The sequence below is a fragment of the Salmo salar genome, chromosome 23, assembly GCF_965601325.2.
Source record: "Salmo salar chromosome 23, fSalSal1, whole genome shotgun sequence".
NCBI lineage: Eukaryota > Metazoa > Chordata > Actinopteri > Salmoniformes > Salmonidae > Salmo > Salmo salar.
This window is the reverse complement of record NC_138313.1, coordinates 34,237,501-34,261,270: the sequence shown is the minus strand read 5'-3', so window position 1 is coordinate 34,261,270 and position 23,770 is coordinate 34,237,501. Positions and strand designations below refer to the sequence as shown.

At 43.9% G+C, this 23,770-nt stretch overlaps 1 protein-coding gene across 2 annotated transcripts; it reads left to right on the top strand.

Annotated features, from left to right (window-relative positions):
* The first annotated feature begins 218 nt into the window (after nucleotides 1-218).
* On the top strand, nucleotides 219-23,770 carry LOC100195363 (RGM domain family, member A). 2 transcript variants are annotated; one of them, XM_082967827.1, is made up of 4 exons: nucleotides 219-320; nucleotides 4,791-4,825; nucleotides 18,400-18,911; nucleotides 22,066-23,770. In XM_082967827.1, the coding sequence occupies exons 2-4, from the start codon at nucleotides 4,816-4,818 to the stop codon at nucleotides 22,762-22,764; spliced, it is 1,221 nt and encodes a 406-aa protein (XP_082823953.1). In that variant the 5' UTR covers nucleotides 219-320; nucleotides 4,791-4,815; the 3' UTR covers nucleotides 22,765-23,770. The 2 variants fall into 2 exon arrangements, with proteins under 2 accessions (XP_082823953.1, NP_001133864.1); NM_001140392.1 differs by lacking the exons at nucleotides 219-320; nucleotides 4,791-4,825 and adding an exon at nucleotides 10,295-10,453 and having other exon boundaries at nucleotides 22,066-23,768.

The window sequence follows — 23,770 nt, the reverse complement described above, 5'->3', positions numbered from 1 at the left end:
ATAGTTATATTTTGGGTTTTTTAAATATTTATTAACTTATTTCCAGATATCTTCTAAACTACCCACAATCCACTATTTCTCAACTATTCAGTTCAACCGAGTTTGAATGCTAGCTTGGTAGCTAGCACAAGCTGGCTAACGTTAGCCACTTGCCATGCTAGCATGTAATTACATTCCAGACCAAGTGTTGGCGGTGGTGATCAACAATCCACCAATCTCGAGGAAGTGTGATGTAAACAATGAACAGATGGGGCACGAGTGGCCATGTGCATCCTCATGATCTTCACGTTTTACCATAAGATGGGCCTGTAAGTCAATCTGTAAGTCTCTGCTCTCTCTTTGCTTTTGATCTGCAGTTATGTTTTAGTTGTGTTGTGTTAGTTGTGTTCATGGTGGTTGGCTAGGCTGGTTAGGCTAATAGCTAGTTGGCAGGCTGGCTTGCTTGCTAATATAATTGAATATAGCTAACATGCTTTGACAATTGTTTAGATGGAGTTATGTATTTCCAAAACTTTGGTTAACTTTAATGTAGCTACAAGCTAAGTGTTGATAGCAACTGACTGACTCATTCAGTGCTAACCTAAGAAGGCTGGCAGGGCTAATGTTAGCAGGCTAGTAGGGCTAACGTTAGCAGGCTAGTTGGCTAACAACCGTGCAAGTTGATTTGTAACATCAATACATTCATAAAGTATTTGCTTGTAAATTGGCTGAAAATGTAATTACAACCAGTAGTCATGAGTGCAAATTATTTGGATTAATTTGAAGTAATACATTTGAAGTTATTTCTGTAGGAGTTTACATTATAGGGTATAAGCTGGCTTGCCGTGTCCATCACATTCCAGAAAAACATTCTCCGACAAGACTTCGGCCTTCATTTTCATTCTGATCAGTTTTATGTAATAACTCGAAAAATAGAAAAGTGAGGTACAACTTTGCATTGGGACTTTTGATGTGTATAATAATGCAGATCCATATGTTATATGTGGTTATGTTTATGCTACCTACCCTTTAAATATAGAGTGCATTTAGAAAGTATTCAGACCCCTTTACTTTTTACACATTTTGTTACCTTACGGACTTATTCTAAAATTGATTAAATGTTGCTATTTTTTATCAATCTACACATCATAATACAAAACAAAAACAGTTTTTTTTTTTTTTTTTAACTGAAATATCACATTTACATCGGGATTCAGACCCTTTACTCAGTACTTTGTTGAAGCACCTTTGGCAGCGATTACAGCCTTGAGTCTTCTTGGGTGACACTACAAGCTTGGCACACCTGTATTTGGGGAGTTTCTCCCATTTTTCTCTGCAGATCCTCTCAAGCTGTCAGGTTGGATGGGGAGCATAGCCGCACAGCTATTTTCAGGTCTTGCCAGAGATGTTAGATGGAGTATGAGTCCGGACTCTGGCTGGGCCACTCAAGGACATTCAAAGACTTGTCCCTGAAGCCACTCCTGCATTGTCTTGGCTGTGTGCTTAGGGTCGTTGTCCTGTTGGAAGGTGAACCTTCGCCCCAGTCTGAGGTCCTGAGTGCTCTGGAGCAGGTTTCCATCAAGGATCTCTCTGTACTTTGCTCTGTTCATCTTTCCCTCCATCCTGACTAGTCTCCCAGTCCCTGACAAATATTCCCAAAGCATGATGCTGACACCACCATGTCTCACCGTATGGATGGTATTGCCAGGTGATGAGTGATGCCAGGTTTCCACTAGATGTGACGCTTGGCATTCAGGCCAAAGAGTATAATCTTGGTTTCATCAGACCAGAGAATCTTGTTTCTCATGGTCTGAAAGTCCTTTAGGTGCCTTTGGCAAACTCCAAGTGGGCTGTCATGTGCCATTTACTGAGGAGTGGCTTCCGTCTGGCCACTCTACCATAAAGGCCTACTTGGTGGAGTGCTGCAGAAATGGTTGTCCTTCTGGAAGGTTTTGCAATCTCCACAGAGGAACTCTGGAGATCTGTCAGAGTGACCATCGGGTTCTTGGTCACCTCCCTGACCAAGGCCCTTCTGCCCCGATTGCTCAGTTTGGCCAGGCGGCCAAATAGCTAGAGTCTTGGTGGTTCCAAACGTCTTCAATTTAAGAATGATGGAGGCCAATGTGTTCTTGGGGAACATCAACGCGGCAGTCATTTTATGGTACCCTTCCACAGACCTGTGCCTCGACACAATCCTGTCTCAGAGCTCTATGGACAATTCCAACAAACCTCATGGCTTGGTTTTTGCTCTGACATGAACAGTCAACTGTGGGACATTATATAGCCAGGTGTGTGCCTTTCTAATCATGTCCAATCAATAGAATTTACCACAGGTAGACTCCAATCAAGTTGTAAAAACATCTCAAGGATGATCAATGGAAACATAATGCACCTGAGCTCGAGTCTCGAGCTGAGCCTGAGCTGAGCTGAGCTCGAGCTTGAGCACCTGCATTTCGAGTCTCATAGCAAAGGATCTGAATACTTACATAAATAAGGTATTTCTGTTTTTTTTTATAAAGTTGCAAAAATATCTAAAAACCTGTTTTTTCTTTGTCATCATGGGGTATTGTGTGTAGCTTGATGAGCAAAAATGTTAATTTAATACATTTTAGAATAAGGCTGTAGCATATCAAAATGTGGAAAAAGTAAAGAGGTCTGAATACTTTCCGAATGCACTGTACATGGGTTTTTGGTAATATCATTTCAAAGCAATGTTTCTTAAACCTACAGTAGAGAAGGCAGGAAAATGTATCCAAAACAAAATACTTTAAAATTATTCTGCCCACCAATTTCCAATACCTTGACTTTGTTGTCCTTAAGCCATTTTGCCAATACTTTGGAAGTATGCTTGGGGTCATTGTCCATTTGGAAGACCCATTTGCGACCAAGCCTTAACTTCCTGACTGATGTCTTGAAATTTTGCTTCAATATATCCACATAATTTTCCCCCCTCATGATGCCATCTATTTTGTGAAGTGCACCAGTCCCTCCTGCAGAAAAGCACCCCCACAACATGATGCTGCCACCCCCGTGCTTCACGGTTGGGATGGTGTTCTTCGACTTGCAAGTCTCCCAATTTGTCCTCCAAACAAAACGATGGTCATTATGGCCAAACAGTTCTATTTTTGTTTCATCAGACCAGAGGACATTTCTCCAACAAGTAAAATCTTTGTCCCCATGTGCAGCTGCAAACCGTAGTCTGTCTTTTTTATGGCGGTTTTGGAGCAGTGGCTTCTTCCTTGCTGAGCGGCCTTTCAGGCTATGTCAATATAGGACAAATTTTACTGTGGATATAGATACTTTTGTACCTGTTTCCTCCAGCATCTTCACAAGGTCCTTTGCTGTTGTTCTGGGATTGATTTGCACTTTTCGCAGCAAAGTACGTTCATCTCTAGGAGACAGAACACGTCTCCTTCCTGAGCGGTATGACGGCTGTGTGGTCCCATGGTGTTTATACTTGCGTACTATTGTTTGTGCAGAGGAACGTGGTACCTTCAGGCGTTTGGAAATTGCTCCCAAGGATGACCCAGACTTGTGGAGGTCTACAAAAAAATTTTCTGAGGTCTTGGCTGATTTCTTTTGATTTTCCCATGATGTCAAGCAAAGAGGCACTGCGTTTGATGGTAGGCCTTGAAATACATCCACAGGTACACATCCAATTGACTCAAATTGTGTCAATTAGCCTATCAGAAGCTTCTAAAGCCATTACATAATTTTCTGGAATTTTCCAAGCTGTTTAAAGGCACAGTCAACTTACTGTATGTAAGCTTCTGACTTACTGGAATTGTGATACAGTGAATTATAAGTGAAATAATCTGTCTGTAAACAATTGTTGGAAAAATGACTTGTGTCATGCACAAAGTAGATGTCCTAACCGACTTGCCAAACTATAGTTTGTTAACAAGACATTTGTGGAGTGGTTGAAAAACGAGTTTTAATGACTCCAACCTAAGTGTATGTAAACTTCCGACTTCAACTGTGACTTAATAAAAAATAAAAAATATATACTCTTAGCTTTCATTTGAAATCCAATTTGACTCGCTCCTATGAAAGGGAAAGGGGGATAGTAAATTGTCCAAGTGAATGTATTCAACTGAAACGTGTCATTTAACCCAACCACTTTATATGTTGGTGCTCATGGGTCCTTTTACATGGAAATTATCCTATATATTATCACTCTTCCAATACCTACCTTTGCTTCATGCCAAAATACCTCTGATCTCCTTTTTCCCCATTTATTTCTCTAATTTCTCCAACTCAAAAATGGAGCCCAACTGTTCCTTCTCACTGGCCTGGCGTTCAGGCCTGCAGTTAAGCGGATGGCTAATTTTACCAGACTGACCTCATTTTTATATTGTATTAGAACAAGTGATCTAGTGTCAGTAGAAATGCACTGGATTCAGATCAAAAATGTACATGATACACCCCCCCTCCTTATTTTGAGAGGAAGAATATGCATATTTACTGGGACATGCAATGCCATATGCTCAGGGGGTCTCTTTCATGTGAAGAATGAATCTGGTCACCTGGATTAATAAACTGTTTGCTTCACTGAGCGGTGTTTGAATACAAACAGAGAGTCAAAATTTATTTAGAGAGGATCCATTCACAATTCAGGGTATAGCTGGAGAATTGTTATAATTTACAACTGCCGTCTTTCAGTTATTGTTTGGATTCAGTTATTAAAGTAGGCTAAAAAGATTACATAAACAGTGAAAAAGGTAGCTCTAAGCATCAGATTGGTTTCTTTTTCCTAAAACCATATTCAACAATAATTGTGTTCAATAACACATTTCACTTTTTTCTTGCAGGAAATGATGTCTCCGGATCCTGAAGATGTTGACAGGTGAGAGACAACCTGACAACCTTTGTTATAAATAAATCCACATGCGTTGCTACAGTATTTCATGTCTTATAGACCTAATGAATATCTGAAAACATGTGCAGCAGCGGGTTTGAAATGTGTCCGTTGAAGAACCAGCCATAAAGCAGATCAATACCAAAATTAGCTGAACAAACATGGTAAAGTTGACCCTCAGGGGACAGACTTGGCACAGTGTATCCACTGTGCCTTTCTGGCAGAACAGAACAATCCAAACATTCCACTTGGGTTGAGATGTCTTCATTTCCCCCTCCACTATATACAGTGCCTTCGGAAAGTACTCAGACCACTTGACTTTTTCCACATTTTGTTATGTTACAGCCTTATTCTAAAATGTATTAATTTTCAATCTAAAAACCGTGTTTGTTCAGCTAATTTTGGTCTTGATCTATGGCTGGTTCGTAAACGGACACATTTCAAACCCCCTGCAGCACAAATTCTCAGATATTCATTAGGTCTATAAGACATGAAATATTGTAGCAACGCATGTGGATTTATTCATAACAAAGGTTGTCACAGACAGGAATATGTTCCGGGATTCTTCGAGGATGTTGTCCCCACAGTGACTGTATGTACATACCCCAACCAGAATGGATTACAGGCAATATTCGCACTGAGATAAAGGGTAGAGCTGCCGCTTTCAAGGTGCGGGACTCTAACCCGGAAGCTTATAAGAAATCCTGCTATGCCCTCCAACGAACCATCAAACAGGCAAAGCGCCAATACAGGACTAAGATTGAATCGTACTACACCGGCTCCGACACTCGTCGGATGTGGCAGGGCCTGCAAACTACTAGAGACTACAAAGGGAAGCACAGCCGTGAGCTGCCCAGTGACACGAAATCAGTTTTATGCTCGCTTCGAGGCAAGCAATACTGAAGCATGCATGAGAGCATCAGCTGTTCCGGACGACTGTGTGATCACTCTCTCCGTAGACAACGTAAGTAAGACCTTTAAACAGGTCAACATTCACAAGGCCGCTGGGCCAGACGGATTACCAGGAAACGTGCACCGGGCATGTGCTGACCAACTGGCAGGTGTCTTTACTAACATTTTCAACATGTCCCTGTTTGATTCTGTAAAACTAACATACTTCAAGCAGACCACCATAGTCCCTGTGCCCAAGAGCACCAAGGTAACCTGCCTAACTCCAACATCATCATTAAGTTTGCAGATGACACAACAGTGGTAGGCCTGATTACCGACAACGACGAGACAGCCAATAGGGAGGAGGTCAGAGACCTGGCCGGGTGGTGCCAGAATATCAACGTATCCCTCAACGTCATCAAGACAAAGGAGATGATTGTGGACTACAGGAAAAGGAGGACCGAGCACACCCCCATTCTCATCGACGGGGCTGTAGTGGAGCAGGTTTAGAGCTTCAAGTTCCTTGGTGTCCACATCACCAAGAAACTAGAATGGTCTAAACACACCAAGACAGTCGTGAAGAGGGCACGACAAAACCTATTCCCCCTCAGGAGACTGAAAAGATTTGGCATGGGTCCTCAGATCCTCAAAAGGTTCTACAGTTGCAACATCGAGAGCATACTGACTGGTTGCATCACTGCCTGGTATGGCAACTGCTCGGCCTCCGACCGCAAGGCACTAAAGAGGGTAGTGCGTACGGCCCAGAACATCACTGGGGCTAAGCTGCCTGCCATCCAGGACCTCTACACTAGGCGCTGTCAGAGAAAAGCCCTAAAAACTGTCAAAGACCCCAGCCACCCAAGTCATAGACTGTTCTCTCTGCTACCGCATGACAAGCGGTACCGGAGCGCCAAGTCTTGGACCAAAAGGCTTCTCAACAACTTTTACCCCCAAGCCATTAGACTCCTGAACAGGTAATCAAATGGCTACTCGGACTATTTGCATTGTGTCCCGCCTGATTTGATTTGAATACCCTATGATGACAAAGTAAAAACAGGTTTTAGAAATGTTTGCTTATTTATGAAAAATGTAAACTGAAATGTACATAAGTATTCAGATCCTTTACTCAGTACTTGGGCAGCGATTACAGGATAGAGTCTTTTTGGGTATGATGCTACAAGCTTGGAACACCTGTATTTGGGGAGTTTCTCCCTTTCTTCTCCGCAGATCCTCTCAAGCTCTGTCAGGTTGGGTGGGGAGCGTTGCTGCACAGCTATTTTACGGTCTCTCCAGAGATGTTCGATCGGGTTCAAGTCCGGGCTCTGGCAGGTTTTCATCAAGGACCTCTCTGTACTTTGCTCCGTCCCCACAGAGGAACTCTAGAACTCCGTCAGGGTGACCATCAGGTTCTTAGTCAACTCCCTGACCAAGGCCCTTCTCCCCCAATTGCTTAGTTTGGCCGGGTGGCCAGCTCTAGGAAGAGTCTTGGTGGTTCCAAATATCTTCCATTTAAGAATGATGGAGGCCACTGTGTCCTTGGGGACCTTCAATGCTGCAGAAATGTTTTGCTACCCTTCCCCAGATCTGTGCCTCGACACAATCCTGTCTCTGAGCTCTATGGACAATTCCTTCGACCTCATGGCTTGGTTTTTGCTCTGACATGCACTTTCAACTGTGGGACCTTATATCGACAGGTGCTTGTCTTTCCAAATCATGTCCAATCAATTTAATTTACCACAGGTGGACTCCAATCAAGTTTGAGAAACATCTCAAGGATGATCAATGGAAACAGGACACACCTGAGCTCAATTTTGATTCTCATAGCAAAGGGGCTGAATACTAATGTAAATAAGATAATTTTTTATTATTCTTTTTTAATGTGCAAACATTTCTAAAAACCTGTTTTGGCTTTGTCATTATGGGATATTGTGTGTAGATTGCGGAGGGGATTGTTTTCTTTCACCCATTTTAGAATAAAGCTGTAATGTAACAAAATGTGGAAAAAGTCAAGCAGTCTGAATACTTTCCGAAGGCACTGTATATCAACCCCACATCGACAAGGACTGTGAGGAACTTTCACAAGACTGACACAGCACCTGAATCACAGAATTGTGTGGGCCAGAGGAACCATCATGTGTAAAGATAAACCAGTGATCCAATACCTGTCTAAGTTCAGTTGCTTCTAATAAAGTCAGAAGAGGTATGTCGCCCGGTGCACAGAATGTCCAAATTGTCTGAGTTAATTCAGTTTTACACCCAATTAAGAAATTATGCAGTATGATTGTTGATCTTCTTTACACCAATATTTGATTGGGTAATTGGTTATCCATAAAAAAATGTACAATCACATGACACGAGAACCACAGAAACACTGTGGTGGTCATGCATCAAAATCCACTGATTCTTTAAGCGCTGCTCTGTACAGGTGGCCCGGCTTTGCAGCTGTGGAAATGAAAGACGCAGTGTCGTTCGAGGCAAGGGATGGAAAGTTGGCCACAAATGGAGGAGTAACATACAAGTTGCTAACTGAAAATGTAATGGAAAAAATAATAGCAGAGGTTAGCTGAGAGAAAATAATTAATGGAAAGTTTCTCTCCTGTATTGTGTGTGTTCAAATGACAAGCTGTTCATCTTTATAGAGATGTAATACTAAGGGGAAAATGCCACATATTGACCAGATTTACCATCTCTGGCAATGCTTAGTGACCTCCGGTATGAAACAACATCCAGGGTAACATACGAGCAATTCCATAGTAACAGAGTGATGCTGAGACTTCTCAATTTAAAATGTATGCCAAACAAAAACCAATGACTGTAAAGTTAAACAAACCAAGTCTATGCACAAGGATGACTTTTAACAATTTCCACTGAAAATGTTACAGATTCGTCCGTCTAACTGCCAGATGGTGAAGCGTGATTCATCAATCCAGAGAACACGTTTGCACTGCTCCAGAGTCCAATTGAGTCGAGGTATACACCACTCCAGCTGATGCTTGGCATTGCGCATGGTGATCTTAGGCCTGTGTGCGGCTGCTCGGCCATGGAAACCCATTTCATTAAGCTCTCGACAAACAGTTCTTGTGCTGATGTTGCTTCCAGAGGCAGTTTGGAAATCGGTAGCGAGTGTTGCAACGGAGGACAGTTTGTACGCACTATGTGCTTCAGCACTCGATCCCGTTCTGTGAGCTTGTGTGGCTAGCATGGCTAGTGGCTAACATTAGCCATATTGAGCTTGCTACCGCGCTAGCATTCGAACTCGGTAGCACAGAGTAGATTCTCCATATGACGTTGAGAAATAGTTAGTGCATTGTGGGTAATTTAGAAGATATCCGGAAATTTGTTCATAAATATTTAAAAACAGAACTATGTTTTTACTTACAAGTATTTTAAAAAATGTTACTAGGTAAGTCAGTTAAGCACAAATTATTATTTACAATGACAGCCTACACTGGCCAAACCCGGACAACGCTGGGCCAATTGTGCGCCGCCCTATGGGACTCCCAATCACGGAGGGTTGTGATACAGCCTGGATTTGAACCAGGGTGTCTGTAGTGGCGCCTCTAGCACTGGGGTGCAGTGCCTTAGACCGCTGTGCCACTCGGGAGCCCATCAGCAACAGGTGTGGCTGAAATAGCCAAATCCACTAAATTGAAGGGGTGTCCACATACTTTTGGCCATGTAGTGTACATTTCAGCATCGTTACCTTAGAATTTTCCATATGCAAATCCATATGTGTGCATACACTAACACAGGTCACCTCTGAACGTGTATGACGTGACCTGCCTCGCCTTACAAAGCTTCAGCGTAATAGCAAAGTGACAAAAGTATCTTGAAGCTCACTCCCTTCATGCATTCATGCTGATATATGTGACACATCTGTATTCAAACCTAGGGTCGTTTACTACCATGTAACACCTAGCATGAATAGCAAAGCTAGACATTAATGACACCATTGTCATCCTGGGTGAGAATTTTCTTCAGCAGGTGGAGAAAGTAATGTAATGCTTAGAGCAGAGAAACAACACGATTGTTTGCATTGGGCCATTTGCTCTGCAGCTCTGTTGAGACCCAGGGAGCTCAAACAGGACAACTGCCACAGCTGAATGCGTTATATTGCAGAGGGGCATGCTATGTGGACAGAGCTACAACTCCTATCTCAAACTCTCCCCAGAAAGAGGTTCACTATTTCAGGCTTGAGATTAAATCACGTTGGCTGCCAAAAAATCATGCTGTATTTAGATGTGAGAAAAACTATAATTTGCATCATCACTCTTTCCTGACCGGCTACTTATTATTTTAACTCCCTCCCAAATACTACACAACAATATTTTGCACCGCCTTCATTGTCTTTAGAAACACTTTCCATTGGCTTGGTCCCAATGTTCCATAATTGCCACAAACCGCTTATGTAAATATCAAGTGGTTAACGAATAATTAGTGTTTCATTGGCGAACAACCACCTCTGATCCCCGTCTACTCTGTTAGACCCCTCCCACGTAGAGCCGCCCTGAAGACTAGACCCCTTTTGAATGACAGCGCAGGGAAAATATACGAATTTTTGTCTAATTTCCCGCAGCTATAGCGTCGATGAGCATCAGTCGAAGAACTCCATTCTAACTGAATGGATTGGCATGGGGAGAAGCGGACCTCAAAACTTGGCTAAGCGGCAGCTTTGGAATTATATTCATTTTACGATGGCTTTACTTTCGCTGCTGCTCAGACCAGGTAAGGCAACATTCATATATGTTCTCTTGTGTGCATGCAAAACATTTTCCCCGCATCCCGAATGGATGATGGAAAACTTTCTTGGCTGTGCTAAATGGTGCGAGATGAGCGAGACTTGTTCACAAAAACACTCGCTTTCTTAAATATTTAGGAACTAAAATATGGCAGTGTGTTTTGTTTACAGTATATTTATGTGCATGTAGTTATAGTAACAGTAAATAGCTACAAGTTAAATCGGTAATCAGCGGTCTTTTGCTGTGTGCCTAGACCTTCAAATCTAACGGTAGTCATTGGCCTATACCAGGCTAGCTAGCAGCCATCGTCGCGAACCAACAGGCTGCTGTTGCTAGTTAGCTAGCTAGACAACACGAGCTACTTCGGTCGAACTTTTAGCTACATTCGCTAAATCCGTCAAGTAGCATTAATCACGAGCAGTCTTCATTTATGTATTTTTTTTTCACGATCGTAGTTATACTTTATCGATACTATATTCACACACAAAGTCTTGAATAAAGTTCGAGCTTGTAGAAGTCCGCTAATAAAGATCGTTAGCATTTGGCTTGATAACCTATTCACGTTGTATTCAAACATGTTGTTTGTAGAAAGTAGCAACAAATTGCTAATACGTTTTAACACGTAACACGCGAACCAGCTGTTAATGCCGTGACTAGTTTACCTTGCAAAATGAAACGTTAGATGGTGTTTTGTTCATGCTTAATTTGTTACCATGCATGGCATGGTGTCAGACTTCTCGGCCTCTGAATGTGTCCATCGTACAGTAACTTGACATTTTTTTGGCCTGAGCTTTGTTGTGTGCATGCGCCATACATCGTCAGACGTTTGGATGCTTTGTTACCAAAACATGCATCTAACTAACGAAACAAAGTGTGTATGCGTGGTGATTAGCTTTTTGACTTTAAATTACATTTGCAGGTCTTTGAAAACTGCATAATATTACAAACACAAGTTTCACTCACAAAAGAGTGGTAGAAATGGGAAGGTCAACAAATCAATGGGGCGTTGAGACGTGAATGTGTAAGGCGTTGATGCTTTTCTCCATAGACCATTAGATAAACTTCACATACAGTTGGGCGCTATGAAATCTATTTGAATGGATTTCAATTAGCGACGTTTACGCATTGCACTATGTTGTTAGTGATAGTTGAATAATTTTCAATGTAGTTCAGCATAATAATCATGGAATATTCATTGTCCATTAATCATCCCCAGTTAAATTATTACTTCCCCATAATGTGGTAGACTGCTATGACATGGTTATTGTGCATTTTGAGTGTATTCATGTACATAGCAGGATGATGATAATTCTTATTAAACTGGATATGCCATGCTTGCCTTGTTTACATACTGTAATGAAACAGCAAGCAGGTAAAGCCAACCTCTATTCCACAGATTAGTTCAGTTTATTTTGTTTCCCTTAAATTGTTCTCAAGCCTATTGAAATATGTTGTTATAAATGCAAATTCGTCCTATTCTCTTCTTAATCCTTTCCCATGTTTTCCGCACATTGCCTCTTGTCAAAGGCTGGCCATAAAGAGCCTATAGGGATAACCATGGTTGTTTATAGCTCTATATGCCGCGATTGTCAAAAATGGACAATCATAGCCGAGCTCAGTGACCCCAGTGCTTGCAGGGAGATCATTGGCGGAAATCAGACGAGGGATGGTAGAATGCTTCTGAGTTGACCTCTCACACTCATCTCAGTTTTGATTAACAGTTGCCAAGACTTATGTGGGCTTCAGTTACTAGAGAATGTATTCACACAGTTTGCAACCAAGGATCTTTTCGGACTGTCTGGGAAAAATATTTCAATATTTTTATTATTGGCAAGTTCATCATGCCCTTTGGTTTTAGAACAGTTTGGAGGACTTGTTGATTAGCCTATGTCAGATGTTAATAAAAAATGGTTTATGTTTCAGTTTTCAGTCTTATTGAGGCTGTTTATTTATGTGTGTGTTATGTCTGTGACATCTTATGACACTTGCACAGGCAATAAGTTGATGTAATGCAAATGCACCTGGCATCTAGAGCTTCAAGATAAGACTATAATATTCTCAAAACATCAAACATTGGAATACATAGTCTCCTTGTCGCCCCCAACATATTCACTGGCAGATGCACAGTACTGAGTAATAACTTCACACAGGAAGTGCCAAATTTATACAATCCCAACATCCTTGGCCAGCTGTTGCTCAATGCTGAACAAGCACGGCTCTTTGTGCAGTACCTTTTGGGTCTGAATTCTGCCTCGCATACAGTGGTCATGTGCCATGCTCCTTAATGCCCCCCATATTGACCCAGCAACAGCCAAACCATATTCAACACCCTTAAATAAACTACACAGATTGGCTTCCTCCAGCAGTGAAGCACTGTGTTATTTCAGTGAGGGTGAGTTGAGGGAAATAGGTTGAGACTGACCATTCCCGTGTGGGCTGGCTGGTGTAGTTGGGTTTTAATGAGCTCTTTATTGACGTAAACTCCATAGGTGGAAAGGTTTGGCTGTCCTGCTGCATGTAGCTAGGCTGTACAGCTGATGTGTTTAAACCCTCAAAATTCACTATAGCAAAGTTATTAGGCCGTGAACAAACTAATAAGAGTGATTTCTATTGGCATTTTTTTTCATTATATGGTGGTTACAGTTGTGTTAAGCAGTTTTTTCATTATCAATGTTCATTCTTACAAAGAGTTGAGACACAAAACACATTCGTATTAGAGGTCGACCGATTATGATTTTTCAACGCCGATACCGATTATTGGAGGACCAAAAGCCCATACCGATTAATCGGCCGATTTTCTATTTATTTATTTGTAATAATGACATTTACAACAATACTGAATGAACACTTATTTTAAGTTAATATAATACATCAATAAAATCAATTTAGCCTCAAATAAATAATGAAACATGTTCAATTTGGTTCAATTTGGTTTAAATAATGCAAAAACAAAGTGTTGGAGAAGAAAGTAAAACTGCAATATGTGCCATGTAAGAAAGCTAACGTTTAAGTACCTTGCTCAGAACATGGGAACATATGAAAGCTGGTGGTTCCTTTTAACATGAGTCTTCAATATTCCCAGGTAAGATGTTTTAGGTTGTAGTTATTATAGGAATTATAGGACTATTTCTCTCTATACGCTATTCATATACCTTTGACTATTGGATGTTCTTATAGGCACTTTAGTATTGCCAGTAAAACAGTATAGCTTCCGTCCCTCTCCTCGCTCCTACCTGGGCTCGAACCAGGAACACATCGACAACAGCCACCCTCGAAGCAGCGTTACCCATGCAGAGCAAGGGGAAGAACAACTACTCCAAGTCTCAGAGCGAGTGACGTTTGAAACGCTATTAGCGCGCACCCGCTAACTAGCTAGCCATTTTACATAGGTTACACCAGCCTAATCTTGGGAGTTGACAGGCTTGAAGTCATAAACAGCGCAATGAAGAGCTGCTGGCAAAAAAACACAAAAGTGCTTTTTGAATGAATGCTTATGAGCCTGCTGGTGCCTACCACCGCTCAGTCAGACTGCTCTATCAAATCATAGACTTAATTATAATAAACACACTGTCACGGCTGTTGTCGGTGAATGAGGACCAATACGCAGCAGGTACGTGAATGCTCATCTTGATTTTTAATTAATCTCAAAAATGACCATACAAAATAACAAAACACGAACACTCGACAAATAAACAGTCTGGTAAGGCACAAGGCTATACACAGAATAATCACCCACAAATCACACATACAAACACACCCTAATATATGGAACTCTCAATCAAAGGCAGATAGACAACACCTGCCTTCAACTGAGAGTCCCAACCCCAATCAACCAAACATAGAAACACACAACCTAGACTAACCATAGAATTACTAAACATAAACCAAAACCCGGAATTACTAAATCAAACACCCTTTACACAAAACACACCACCCCGAACCACAGAAAACAAATACCCCCTGCCACGCCCTGACCAAACTACAAAACAATTAACCTTATATACTGGCCAGGACGTGACAGTACCCCCCCCTTAAAGGTGCTACCCCAGAAGCACCTTAACAAAAAATAACCCCAAGCAACACCAACAAAAAGTCCCCTTTTCTAAAGGGAGGGAAGGGAGGGTGGCTGCCGTCAACGACGGCACTGTGCTACACCCCCCCTCCCCAACCCACCTATTTCTGGAGGTGGCTCTGGCTCCGGCCGTTCCAGGCTGTCGGGCCACTCTGGCATCGCCGGGGGGCAGTCGGGGCAGTCTGGCAATTCGGGACAGTCTGGGCAGTCTGGCAATTCGGGACAGTCTGGGCAGTCTGGCAATTCGGGACAGTCTGGGCAGTCTGGCAATTCGGGACAGTCTGGGCAGTCTGGCAATTCGGGACAGTCTGGGCAGTCTGGCAATTCGGGACAGTCTGGGCAGTCTGGCAATTCGGGACAGTCTGGGCAGTCTGGCCACTCCGGCAGTTCAGGGCAGTCTGGCCACTCCGGCAGTTCAGGGCAGTCTGGCCACTCCGGCAGTTCAGGGCAGTCTGGCCACTCCGGCAGTTCAGGGCAGTCTGGCCACTCCGGCAGTTCAGGGCAGTCTGGCCACTCCGGCAGTTCAGGGCAGTCTGGCCACTCCGGCAGTTCAGGGCAGTCTGGCCACTCCGGCAGTTCAGGGCAGTCTGGCCACTCCGGCAGTTCAGCGCAGTCTGGCCACTCCGGCAGTTCAGCGCAGTCTGGCCACTCCGGCAGTTCAGCGCAGTCTGGCCACTCCGGCAGTTCAGCGCAGTCTGGCCACTCCGGCAGTTCAGCGCAGTCTGGCCACTCCGGCAGTTCAGCGCAGTCTGGCCACTCCGGCAGTTCAGCGCAGTCTGGCCACTCCGGCAGTTCAGCGCAGTCTGGCCACTCCGGCAGTTCAGCGCAGTCTGGCCACTCCGGCAGTTCAGCGCAGTCTGGCCACTCCGGCAGTTCAGCGCAGTCTGGCCACTCCGGCAGTTCAGCGCAGTCTGGCCTCTCCGGCAGTTCAGCGCAGTCTGACCTCTCTGGCGACTGTTGACTGGCGGGCAGCTCTGACGACTGTTGACTGGCGGGCAGCTCTGACGACTGTTGACTGGCGGGCAGCTCTGACGATGACTGTTGACTGGCGGGCAGCTCTGACGATGACTGTTGACTGGCGGGCAGCTCTGACGATGACTGTTGACTGGCGGGCAGCTCTGACGATGACTGTTGACTGGCGGGCAGCTCTGACGATGACTGTTGACTGGCGGGCAGCTCTGACGATGACTGTTGACTGGCGGGCAGCTCTGACGATGACTGTTGACTGGCGGGCAGCTCTGACGATGACTGTTGACTGGCGGGCAGCTCTGACGATGACTGTTGACTGGCGGGCAGCTCTGACGATGACTGTTGACTGGCGGGCAGCTCTGACGATGACTGTTGACTGGCGGGCAGCTCTGACGATGACTGTTGACTGGCGGGCAGCTCTGACGATGACTGTTGACTGGCGGGCAGCTCTGACGATGACTGTTGACTGGCGGGCAGCTCTGACGATGACTGTTGACTGGCGAGGCTGGGTTGACGCACTTGTAGCCTGGTGCGTGGTGCTGGTACTGGGCTTACCAGATTATGTACACGCACCTCCAGGCTAGTGCGGGGAGCGGGAACAGGACGAGTCGGACTGGGTTGACGCACTTCCGGGTCCGCACGAGAGACAGGAGCTGGAAACCCAGGGCTATGGAGGCGCACAGCCGGTCTAGATCTTACCTCCTGCACAACCCGCCTTGGCTGGATGGAACTAGTAGCCCTGTACGAGCGGGGTGCTCGTACAGGGCAGACTGGGCTGTGCAGGGGCCTGATGGTAGCCGTGCGTAGAGCGGGAGTTGGGTAGCCTGGTCCTCGGAGGCGTACCGGCGACCAGATGCGCTGCGCAGGCATCCTCCTACCAGGCTGGATGCCCGCTCTAGCACGGCACCTGCGAGGGGCTGGAATAACGCGCACCGGACTATGCGTGCGTATGGGTGAGATAGTGCGCTCCTCAGCGAAACATAGTGCTCTCCACCCCATACGCTCCTCCATATAACCACGAGTAGCTGGCTTCCGGCTCTTCTTACGCCTAGCCAAACTACCCGTGTGCCCCCCCCCAAAATTTTCTTGGGGGTGCCTCTCGTGCTTCTCCTTCAGCGCGTACTTGGCCTCGTACCACCGCCTCTCTGCTTTGGCTGCCTCAATTTCCCCCTGCGGGCGTCGATAATCCCCAGCCTGATGCCAGGGTCCGGCCCCGTCCAGAACTTCCTCCCAAGTCCACTTCTCCCGCCAGTCCAACTCGAACTCCGTCTGCTCCTTCCTCTGCTGCTTGGTCCTTTGGTGGTGGGTGATTCTGTCACAGTTGTTGTCGGTGAATGAGGACCAATACGCAGCAGGTACGTGAATGCTCATCTTGATTTTTAATTAATCTCAAAAATGACCATACAAAATAACAAAACACGAACACTCGACAAATAAACAGTCTGGTAAGGCACAAGGCTATACACAGAATAATCACCCACAAATCACACATACAAACACACCCTAATATATGGAACTCTCAATCAAAGGCAGATAGACAACACCTGCCTTCAACTGAGAGTCCCAACCCCAATCAACCAAACATAGAAACACACAACCTAGACTAACCATAGAATTACTAAACATAAACCAAAACCCGGAATTACTAAATCAAACACCCTTTACACAAAACACACCACCCCGAACCACAGAAAACAAATACCCCCTGCCACGCCCTGACCAAACTACAAAACAATTAACCTTATATACTGGCCAGGACGTGACACACACAGAAATACGAGCCTTAGGTCATTAATATGGTCGAATCCGGAAACTATCATCTCGAAAACAAAAAGTTTTTTCCTTTCAGTGAAATACCGAACTGTTCCGTCTTTTATCTAACGGGTGGCATCCCTAATCTAAATATTCCTGTTACATTGCACAACCTTCAATGTTATGTCATAATTACGTAAAATTCTGGCAAATTAGTTCGCAACGAGCCAGGCGGCCCAAACTGTTGCATATACCCTGACTCTGCGTGCAATGAACGCTAGAGATGTGACACAATTTCATGTTAGCAGGCAATAGTAACTAAATATGCAGGTTTAAAAATATATACTTGTGTATTGATTTTAAAGAAAGGCATTGATGTTTATGGTTAGGTACATTGGTGCAACAACAGTGCTTTTTTCGCAAATGCGCTTGTTAAATCATCACGCGTTTCTCGAAGTAGGCTGTGATTTGATGAGAAATTAACAGGCACCGCATCGATTATATGCAACGCAGGACACGTTAGATAAACTAGTAATATCATCAACCATGTGTAGTTAACTAGTGATTATGTTAAGATTGATAGTTTTTTATAAGATAAGTTTAATTCTAGCTAGCAACTTACCTTGGCTTCTTGCTGCCCTCGCGTAATAGGTAGTCAGCCTGCCATGCAGGCTCCTCGTGGAGTGCAATGTAAGGCAGGTGGTTAGAGCGTTGGACTAGTAACCGGAAGGTTGCAAAAACGAATCCCCCCTGAACAAGGCGGTTAACCTCCGTTCCTAGGCCGTCATTGAAAATAAGAATGTGTTCTTAATCTGACTTGCCTAGTTAAATAAAGGTGTAACAAATAAAATAATAATAATCGTCAAATCGGTGGCCAAAAATACCGATTACCGATTGTTATGAAAACTTGAAATCGGCCATAATTAATCGGCCATTCCGATTAATCGGTCGACCTCTAATTCGTATACACTACCATGAACTAGGCCTAGCTATATCTTCGCTTTGACTTACACATGGTTCAAATTCTAAACAAAGTACTTTCCCCCTAATGTTTCTGATCACCTGTTATTGGGGGTTGTTGGCAACTTTAGCGATGATAAACATGTAGCACCTGCCTACTGTTTCCTCCCTCCCCACAGCACACTGCCAGCAGTGCCGTATCCAGCGCTGCAATGCGGAGTACGTGGCCTCTACCTCACCCTCTAGTGGTCTCCAAGAGGACTCCCCGTCCGATGTGGACTACTGCATCGCCCTGCGCGCCTACGCCCTGTGTACCCGACGCACGGCGCGCAGCTGCAGGGGCGACCTGGTCTACCACTCAGCTGTGTTCCGCATCAAGGAACTCTTCTCCCAGCAAAACTGCTCCAGCGACGGGCCCACCTCCTCGGCCAAGGCCACCAGCACCTCCAGGCCGGCCGTGTCCGAGCTATGCGACTACGAGAGCCGTGTGCTGGCTTTGGGCCCCGCAGGCCAGGGGAAGAAGTACGCCCACTGTGGATTATTCGGGGACCCGCACCTGCGGACGTTCCGCGACGAGTTCCAGACGTGCAAGGTGGAGGGGGCATGGCCTCTCATCGATAACCGCTACCTGTCAGTGCAGGTGACTAACGTGCCTGTTGTCCTGGGCTCCAGTGCCACCGCCACCAGCAAGGTAAGCTGTGCTATGGGTTCACATCTGGTCATGTTACTGACAGTAATGTCATTAAAACACTGAAAAACTTAGGGCTCAATCATAACAAAGATACCTGAACTTTTAATGTACAGTACCAGTCAAACGTTTGGACACACCTACTCATTCAAGGGTTTTTCTTTATTTTTACTATTTTAAACATTGTGGAATAATAGTGAAGACATCAAAACTATGAAATAACACATATGGAATCATGTAGTAACCAAAAAAGTGTTAAAACAAATCAAAATATATTTTATATTTGAGATTCTTCAAAGTAGCCAGCCTTTGCCTTGACGACAGCTTTGCTAATCAGTTGTGTTGTGACAAGGTTGGGGTGGTATACAGAAGATAGCCCTATTAGGTAAAAGACCAAGTTCATATTATGGCAAGAACAGCTCAAATAAGCAAAGAGAAACTACAGTCCATCATTACTTTAAGACATGAAGGTCAGTCAATCCAGAAAACGTCAATAACACCGAGTGCAGTTGCAAAAACCATAAAGCGCTATGATGAAACTGGCTCTCATGAGGACCGCCACAGGAAGGAAAACCGAGTTACCTCTGCTGCAGAGGAAAGGTTCATTAGAGTTAACTGCACCTCGGATTGCAGCCCAAATAAATGCTTCACAGAGTTCAAGTAACAGACACATCTCAACATCAAATGTTCAGAGGAGACAGCGTGAATCAGGCCTTCATGGTGCAAAGAAACCACTACTAAAGGACACCAATAATAAGAAGAGACTTGCTTGGGCCAAGAAACACGAGCAATGTACATTAGACCGGTGGAAATCTGTCCTTTGGGCTGATGAGTCCAAATTTGAGATTTTTAGGACTATAATTTGTTTTTCAACAGGACAATGACCCAAAACACACCTACAGGCTGTGTAAGGGCTATTTGACCAATAAGTAGGGTGATGGAGTGCTGCATCAGATGACCTGGCCTCCACAATCACCCGACCTCAACCCAATTGAGATGGTTTGGGATGAGTTGGACGACGGAGTGAAGGAAAAGTAGCCAACAAGTGCTGAGTATATGTGGGAACTCCTTCAAGACTGTTGGAAAAGCATTCCTCATGAAGCTGGTTGAGAGAATGCCAAGAGTGGGCAAAGCTGTCATCAAGGCAAAGGGTGGCTACTTTGAAGAATCTAAAATTTACAGTATATTTTGATTTGTTTAACACTTTTTTGGTTAATACATGATTCCATATGTGTTATTTTATTGTTTTGATGTCTTATGCTACAATGTAGAACATAGTAAAAATAAAGAAAAACCGTTGAATGAGTAGGTATGTCCAAACTTTTGACTGGTACTGTATGTCATACATTGAAGTCAAAGGGAGATTGGCACGATGGTTCAATATATAGAAATATTATCTCAAGTTAGGATTCAATCTGTCTCTACTGCCTCCAGAGACCCTACCTCTGACCTTCCTCTTCCAGACACCAGTGGAAAGACTGGGTCATTTAGTGGGGTTGGATCAGGGACATGCTTGAGCGCTTTACCTTTAACACATGGGTAGTCATATGGTAGGGATTAACGCTTGCTCAAACATTTTCCTCTCCCACAATTGGATAACCTTTTTCAGCTCTCTAGTCAAATAATTAACAGATCTTTTTGTGTAAATATGGAATTATTTGGAAAGATAAAGAAGTTGTTCGGTAGAAGCAGCATATTTTTGATTCTACTGATTGAGTTTGGCTTTTCTTAATAGAATCTGATCCCTGAAGTCTGAATTTAAGTCTGGTTCTTTGGTCTTCAGTATAAATATAGCCATACTTGGAGCTCAACGTATTATTTGTAGATATGCACTAGATGAATACAACACTTGGTAGACACTAAAAAGTAGGCCTACTATCGATTTTACTAGTGCTAGCCCACCTTGCCACATTTGCTTATTTTCTAAGAGAATCTATTTTTATCAGTACTGTTATTTTCAGCTCATGTGAATTACAAGCAACAGCACCAATGATTGGGTTTTGGACTAGCCAGACTCTGAGAAGACCAATAGAAATTGGCCTAGGCCAAATCATATAGGCTAGATTCTATAAAAAACAAAGTTATACTGACTGTGGTCTGCAAGTTTCTTTCATATCAGAGTTTGTTGAAATCCATGAACCTCAAGGATTTTAGTAAATAACCTTCGCTAGATTGCATATGCGTTTTCAAAGTAAGCCAAACACTACTAAAGAGAGAACCGTTTGAGCAGATTTCAGACCCAACTATTTAAATTAGTTTGGAGTGCATATGAGGGGAAAAATACAAAGCTGTAAGTCAGGGTGCCGGTGCCAACACCCGCATGTCCCCACCGTCTGCTTGAATTGGGGGTCATTTTCAACTTACAGTACAGAAAGGAAATCGTTCATCAAAAACAGTATCCCCTTAACTGTAAAGTTAACCATAGCCACCTCTTTTACGAACAGCTTTGAAGAAATGTCGGCCTAGTACAAAAAATCCAGACTGGGCTCCAGAGTTGTCAGAGAGTAGTCCAGACCCTGTGGCAGTTGTAGTGGAAGGTATTTCGGATTTATGGGCCTATCAGACAGCTGGGTTTGTTTGATCCTGCACTCTCTCAAGAAAAAGTATGAAGCCATACATATGCAATGGTTTATGACATTTACATTGATATTTGTTTTAGAAGGCACATATTGAGTAGGCCTAGTTGTTTCTTTGGGGTTGATTATCTCTAAATTGGTGGGCCAAGACATCATCTATGTGTTAGTGATGTTTTCTAGTCCATATTTACTGAAAAATAAAGAGCATAATGAATATTTCTGCTCACGGTGCTTTCCTTCCTTCAGATTACACAATAGTTTTATACCTTTTCCAAGAGAAAGACAGGAATTTGGGTTTTCAAACTTTGAAATGAACTGTTCCCCTTGTCATAAATAGTGAAGGTCCTGCTGACATACTGTGGCTCAACATGGTATTACATTATTGAATGCTTCTGTTGGTTCTGCTGCTTAGTAGACCTATTAGTAATCTGTGTACCGGTATGCAGGACACAACTTTTAACAGATTTCACCTTCATGCAGTACTATTGAAAGAGTAGAAGGGTAGACGTTAATTGAATTGCCTCCAATTAAATCAGGAACAGACTTTCATTCACTGGCATCTCTTTGTTTGCATCTTTCAGATAACGGTGATCTTCAAGTCGTACCATGGCTGTACGGAGCAGAAGGTGTACCAGGCCACCACAGAGGACCTACCCTCTGCCTTCCAGGATGGCACGCGGAGTGGTGGGGAGGGGGGCAGTCTATGGATCGTAGAGAAGGGCGGCTCCGGGGGCCGCCTGGTGAAGATCCAGGCCCGCTACATTGGGACGTCCATCATAGTGCGCAGTGTGGGCCGCTACCTTACCTTTGCCATCCGCATGCCGGAGGACACCCTTGACTTTTCTGAGGAGAACAGTGGGCTGCAGCTCTGTCTGCACGGATGCCCGCGCAACGAGCTCATCAAGGAGCACATGCTGGGGCGCCAGCCTCTTCACCCCCGCCTCCCAGGCTCCGGGTCTAACCCTGAGGTGGGGCCCCTCCTGCCCCCACACCAGACCTACACAGTGGAGCACGCCACAGCCAAGTGCAGGGAGACCCTGCAGGTGGAGGACGTGTACTTCCATTCCTGTGTGTTTGACCTGCTCACCACGGGGGACCCTGAGTTCTCCATGGCAGCCTACGGGGCCCTGGAGGATCTGAAGGCCCTTCCTCCCAGCAAACTGAAGCAGAACTCTCCGAGGACTCCTCGTGTCCAACTCAACAGAGGGGGGCCACACATGCTGGCTACAGCCACCCCCAGTCTGGTCACATTCCTGCTCCTGGTTCTGCTGCTTATGTAAAGGGAAAATAGGACTCAAAGTTGAAGTGACCCCAGCTTGAGGACAGAGTACCTAGAGGTCAGAGATGTTTTTCTTTTGCATTTGTGAATGTTGTGGTTCTTTTCCTGCCACTGAACCATTTGAAGGATTTAACACTCAAAAAGGATCCCAGTGCTTCTTGTCCCCCATATACATGATGGCTGCCAGCATCTGCCACTTAATTGAGTATGAGTCTGAATGCACGCAATCATGTGGGATCTGTCGACGGTTAAGTGCGTAATGCTCTTTCCATTTTCACACTGTTTGTAAATTGGATTAAGACAGTTACAGGATGCTTGAAATGTGAAATTCATCATAACACTGTTGTTGTCGTCTGTGAGCCTGGATGTAAGGCAGCTTATCAAAAAAAATCTTTGTAAATATTTCATGTTTGTTGGGAATACGTCACGATGCACACAACCCTGCCAGACATCATAATCATAGAAAGTAGGCCTATCAGGCTTAAGATGGTGAAAATGGTCTATTATAGTGCAGAGACCTTTGTGGAAATTTAAGACACAATATCTTTACAGTATCATCATTTGGCACCTAACAGTTAACACTCCACATTTAGTTCCTCTGTGTTGTCATATTTACTGAAAATATGTATGTTTCATAAATGGGATGATCCAACAACTAAATGAAAATACTACCTATCCATATGTATTTGGTTTCAGTGTGATATTCTCAGTATTTTTCACTGCATCCAAGTGTGATAGTTATCAGTTAGGTGAAACACTCCCTCTTCAAGCTGCTTGGCTTCCAGTTTTTAAAGGTAAAGAAACAAAATCTCTATATAATAATATATTGAAAGAGTGTATATATGTGTTTTATATTGTGTACATTTGCCTGTGTATAGATGTTTTAAGTGTAATATGTTTTATTGTTGTGGTTAGTTAGGTATTTTTAAATTCTTGTATGAAAAGTTAACTAATATGTGTTTTACCTTATCTGTCATTTTCCATATTAAAAAGTGTTGGACACCAGG

Bases quoted from the DNA above. Each gene is read 5' to 3' on its own strand.
- LOC100195363 (NM_001140392.1), top strand. From the start codon at position 10,360: ATGGGGAGAAGCGGACCTCAAAACTTGGCTAAGCGGCAGCTTTGGAAT. The intron at 10,454-18,399 runs GTAAGGCAACAT...CCCTCCCCACAG, and splicing joins TTCGCTGCTGCTCAGACCAG to CACACTGCCAGCAGTGCCGT. The intron at 18,912-22,065 runs GTAAGCTGTGCT...TGCATCTTTCAG, and splicing joins GTGCCACCGCCACCAGCAAG to ATAACGGTGATCTTCAAGTC.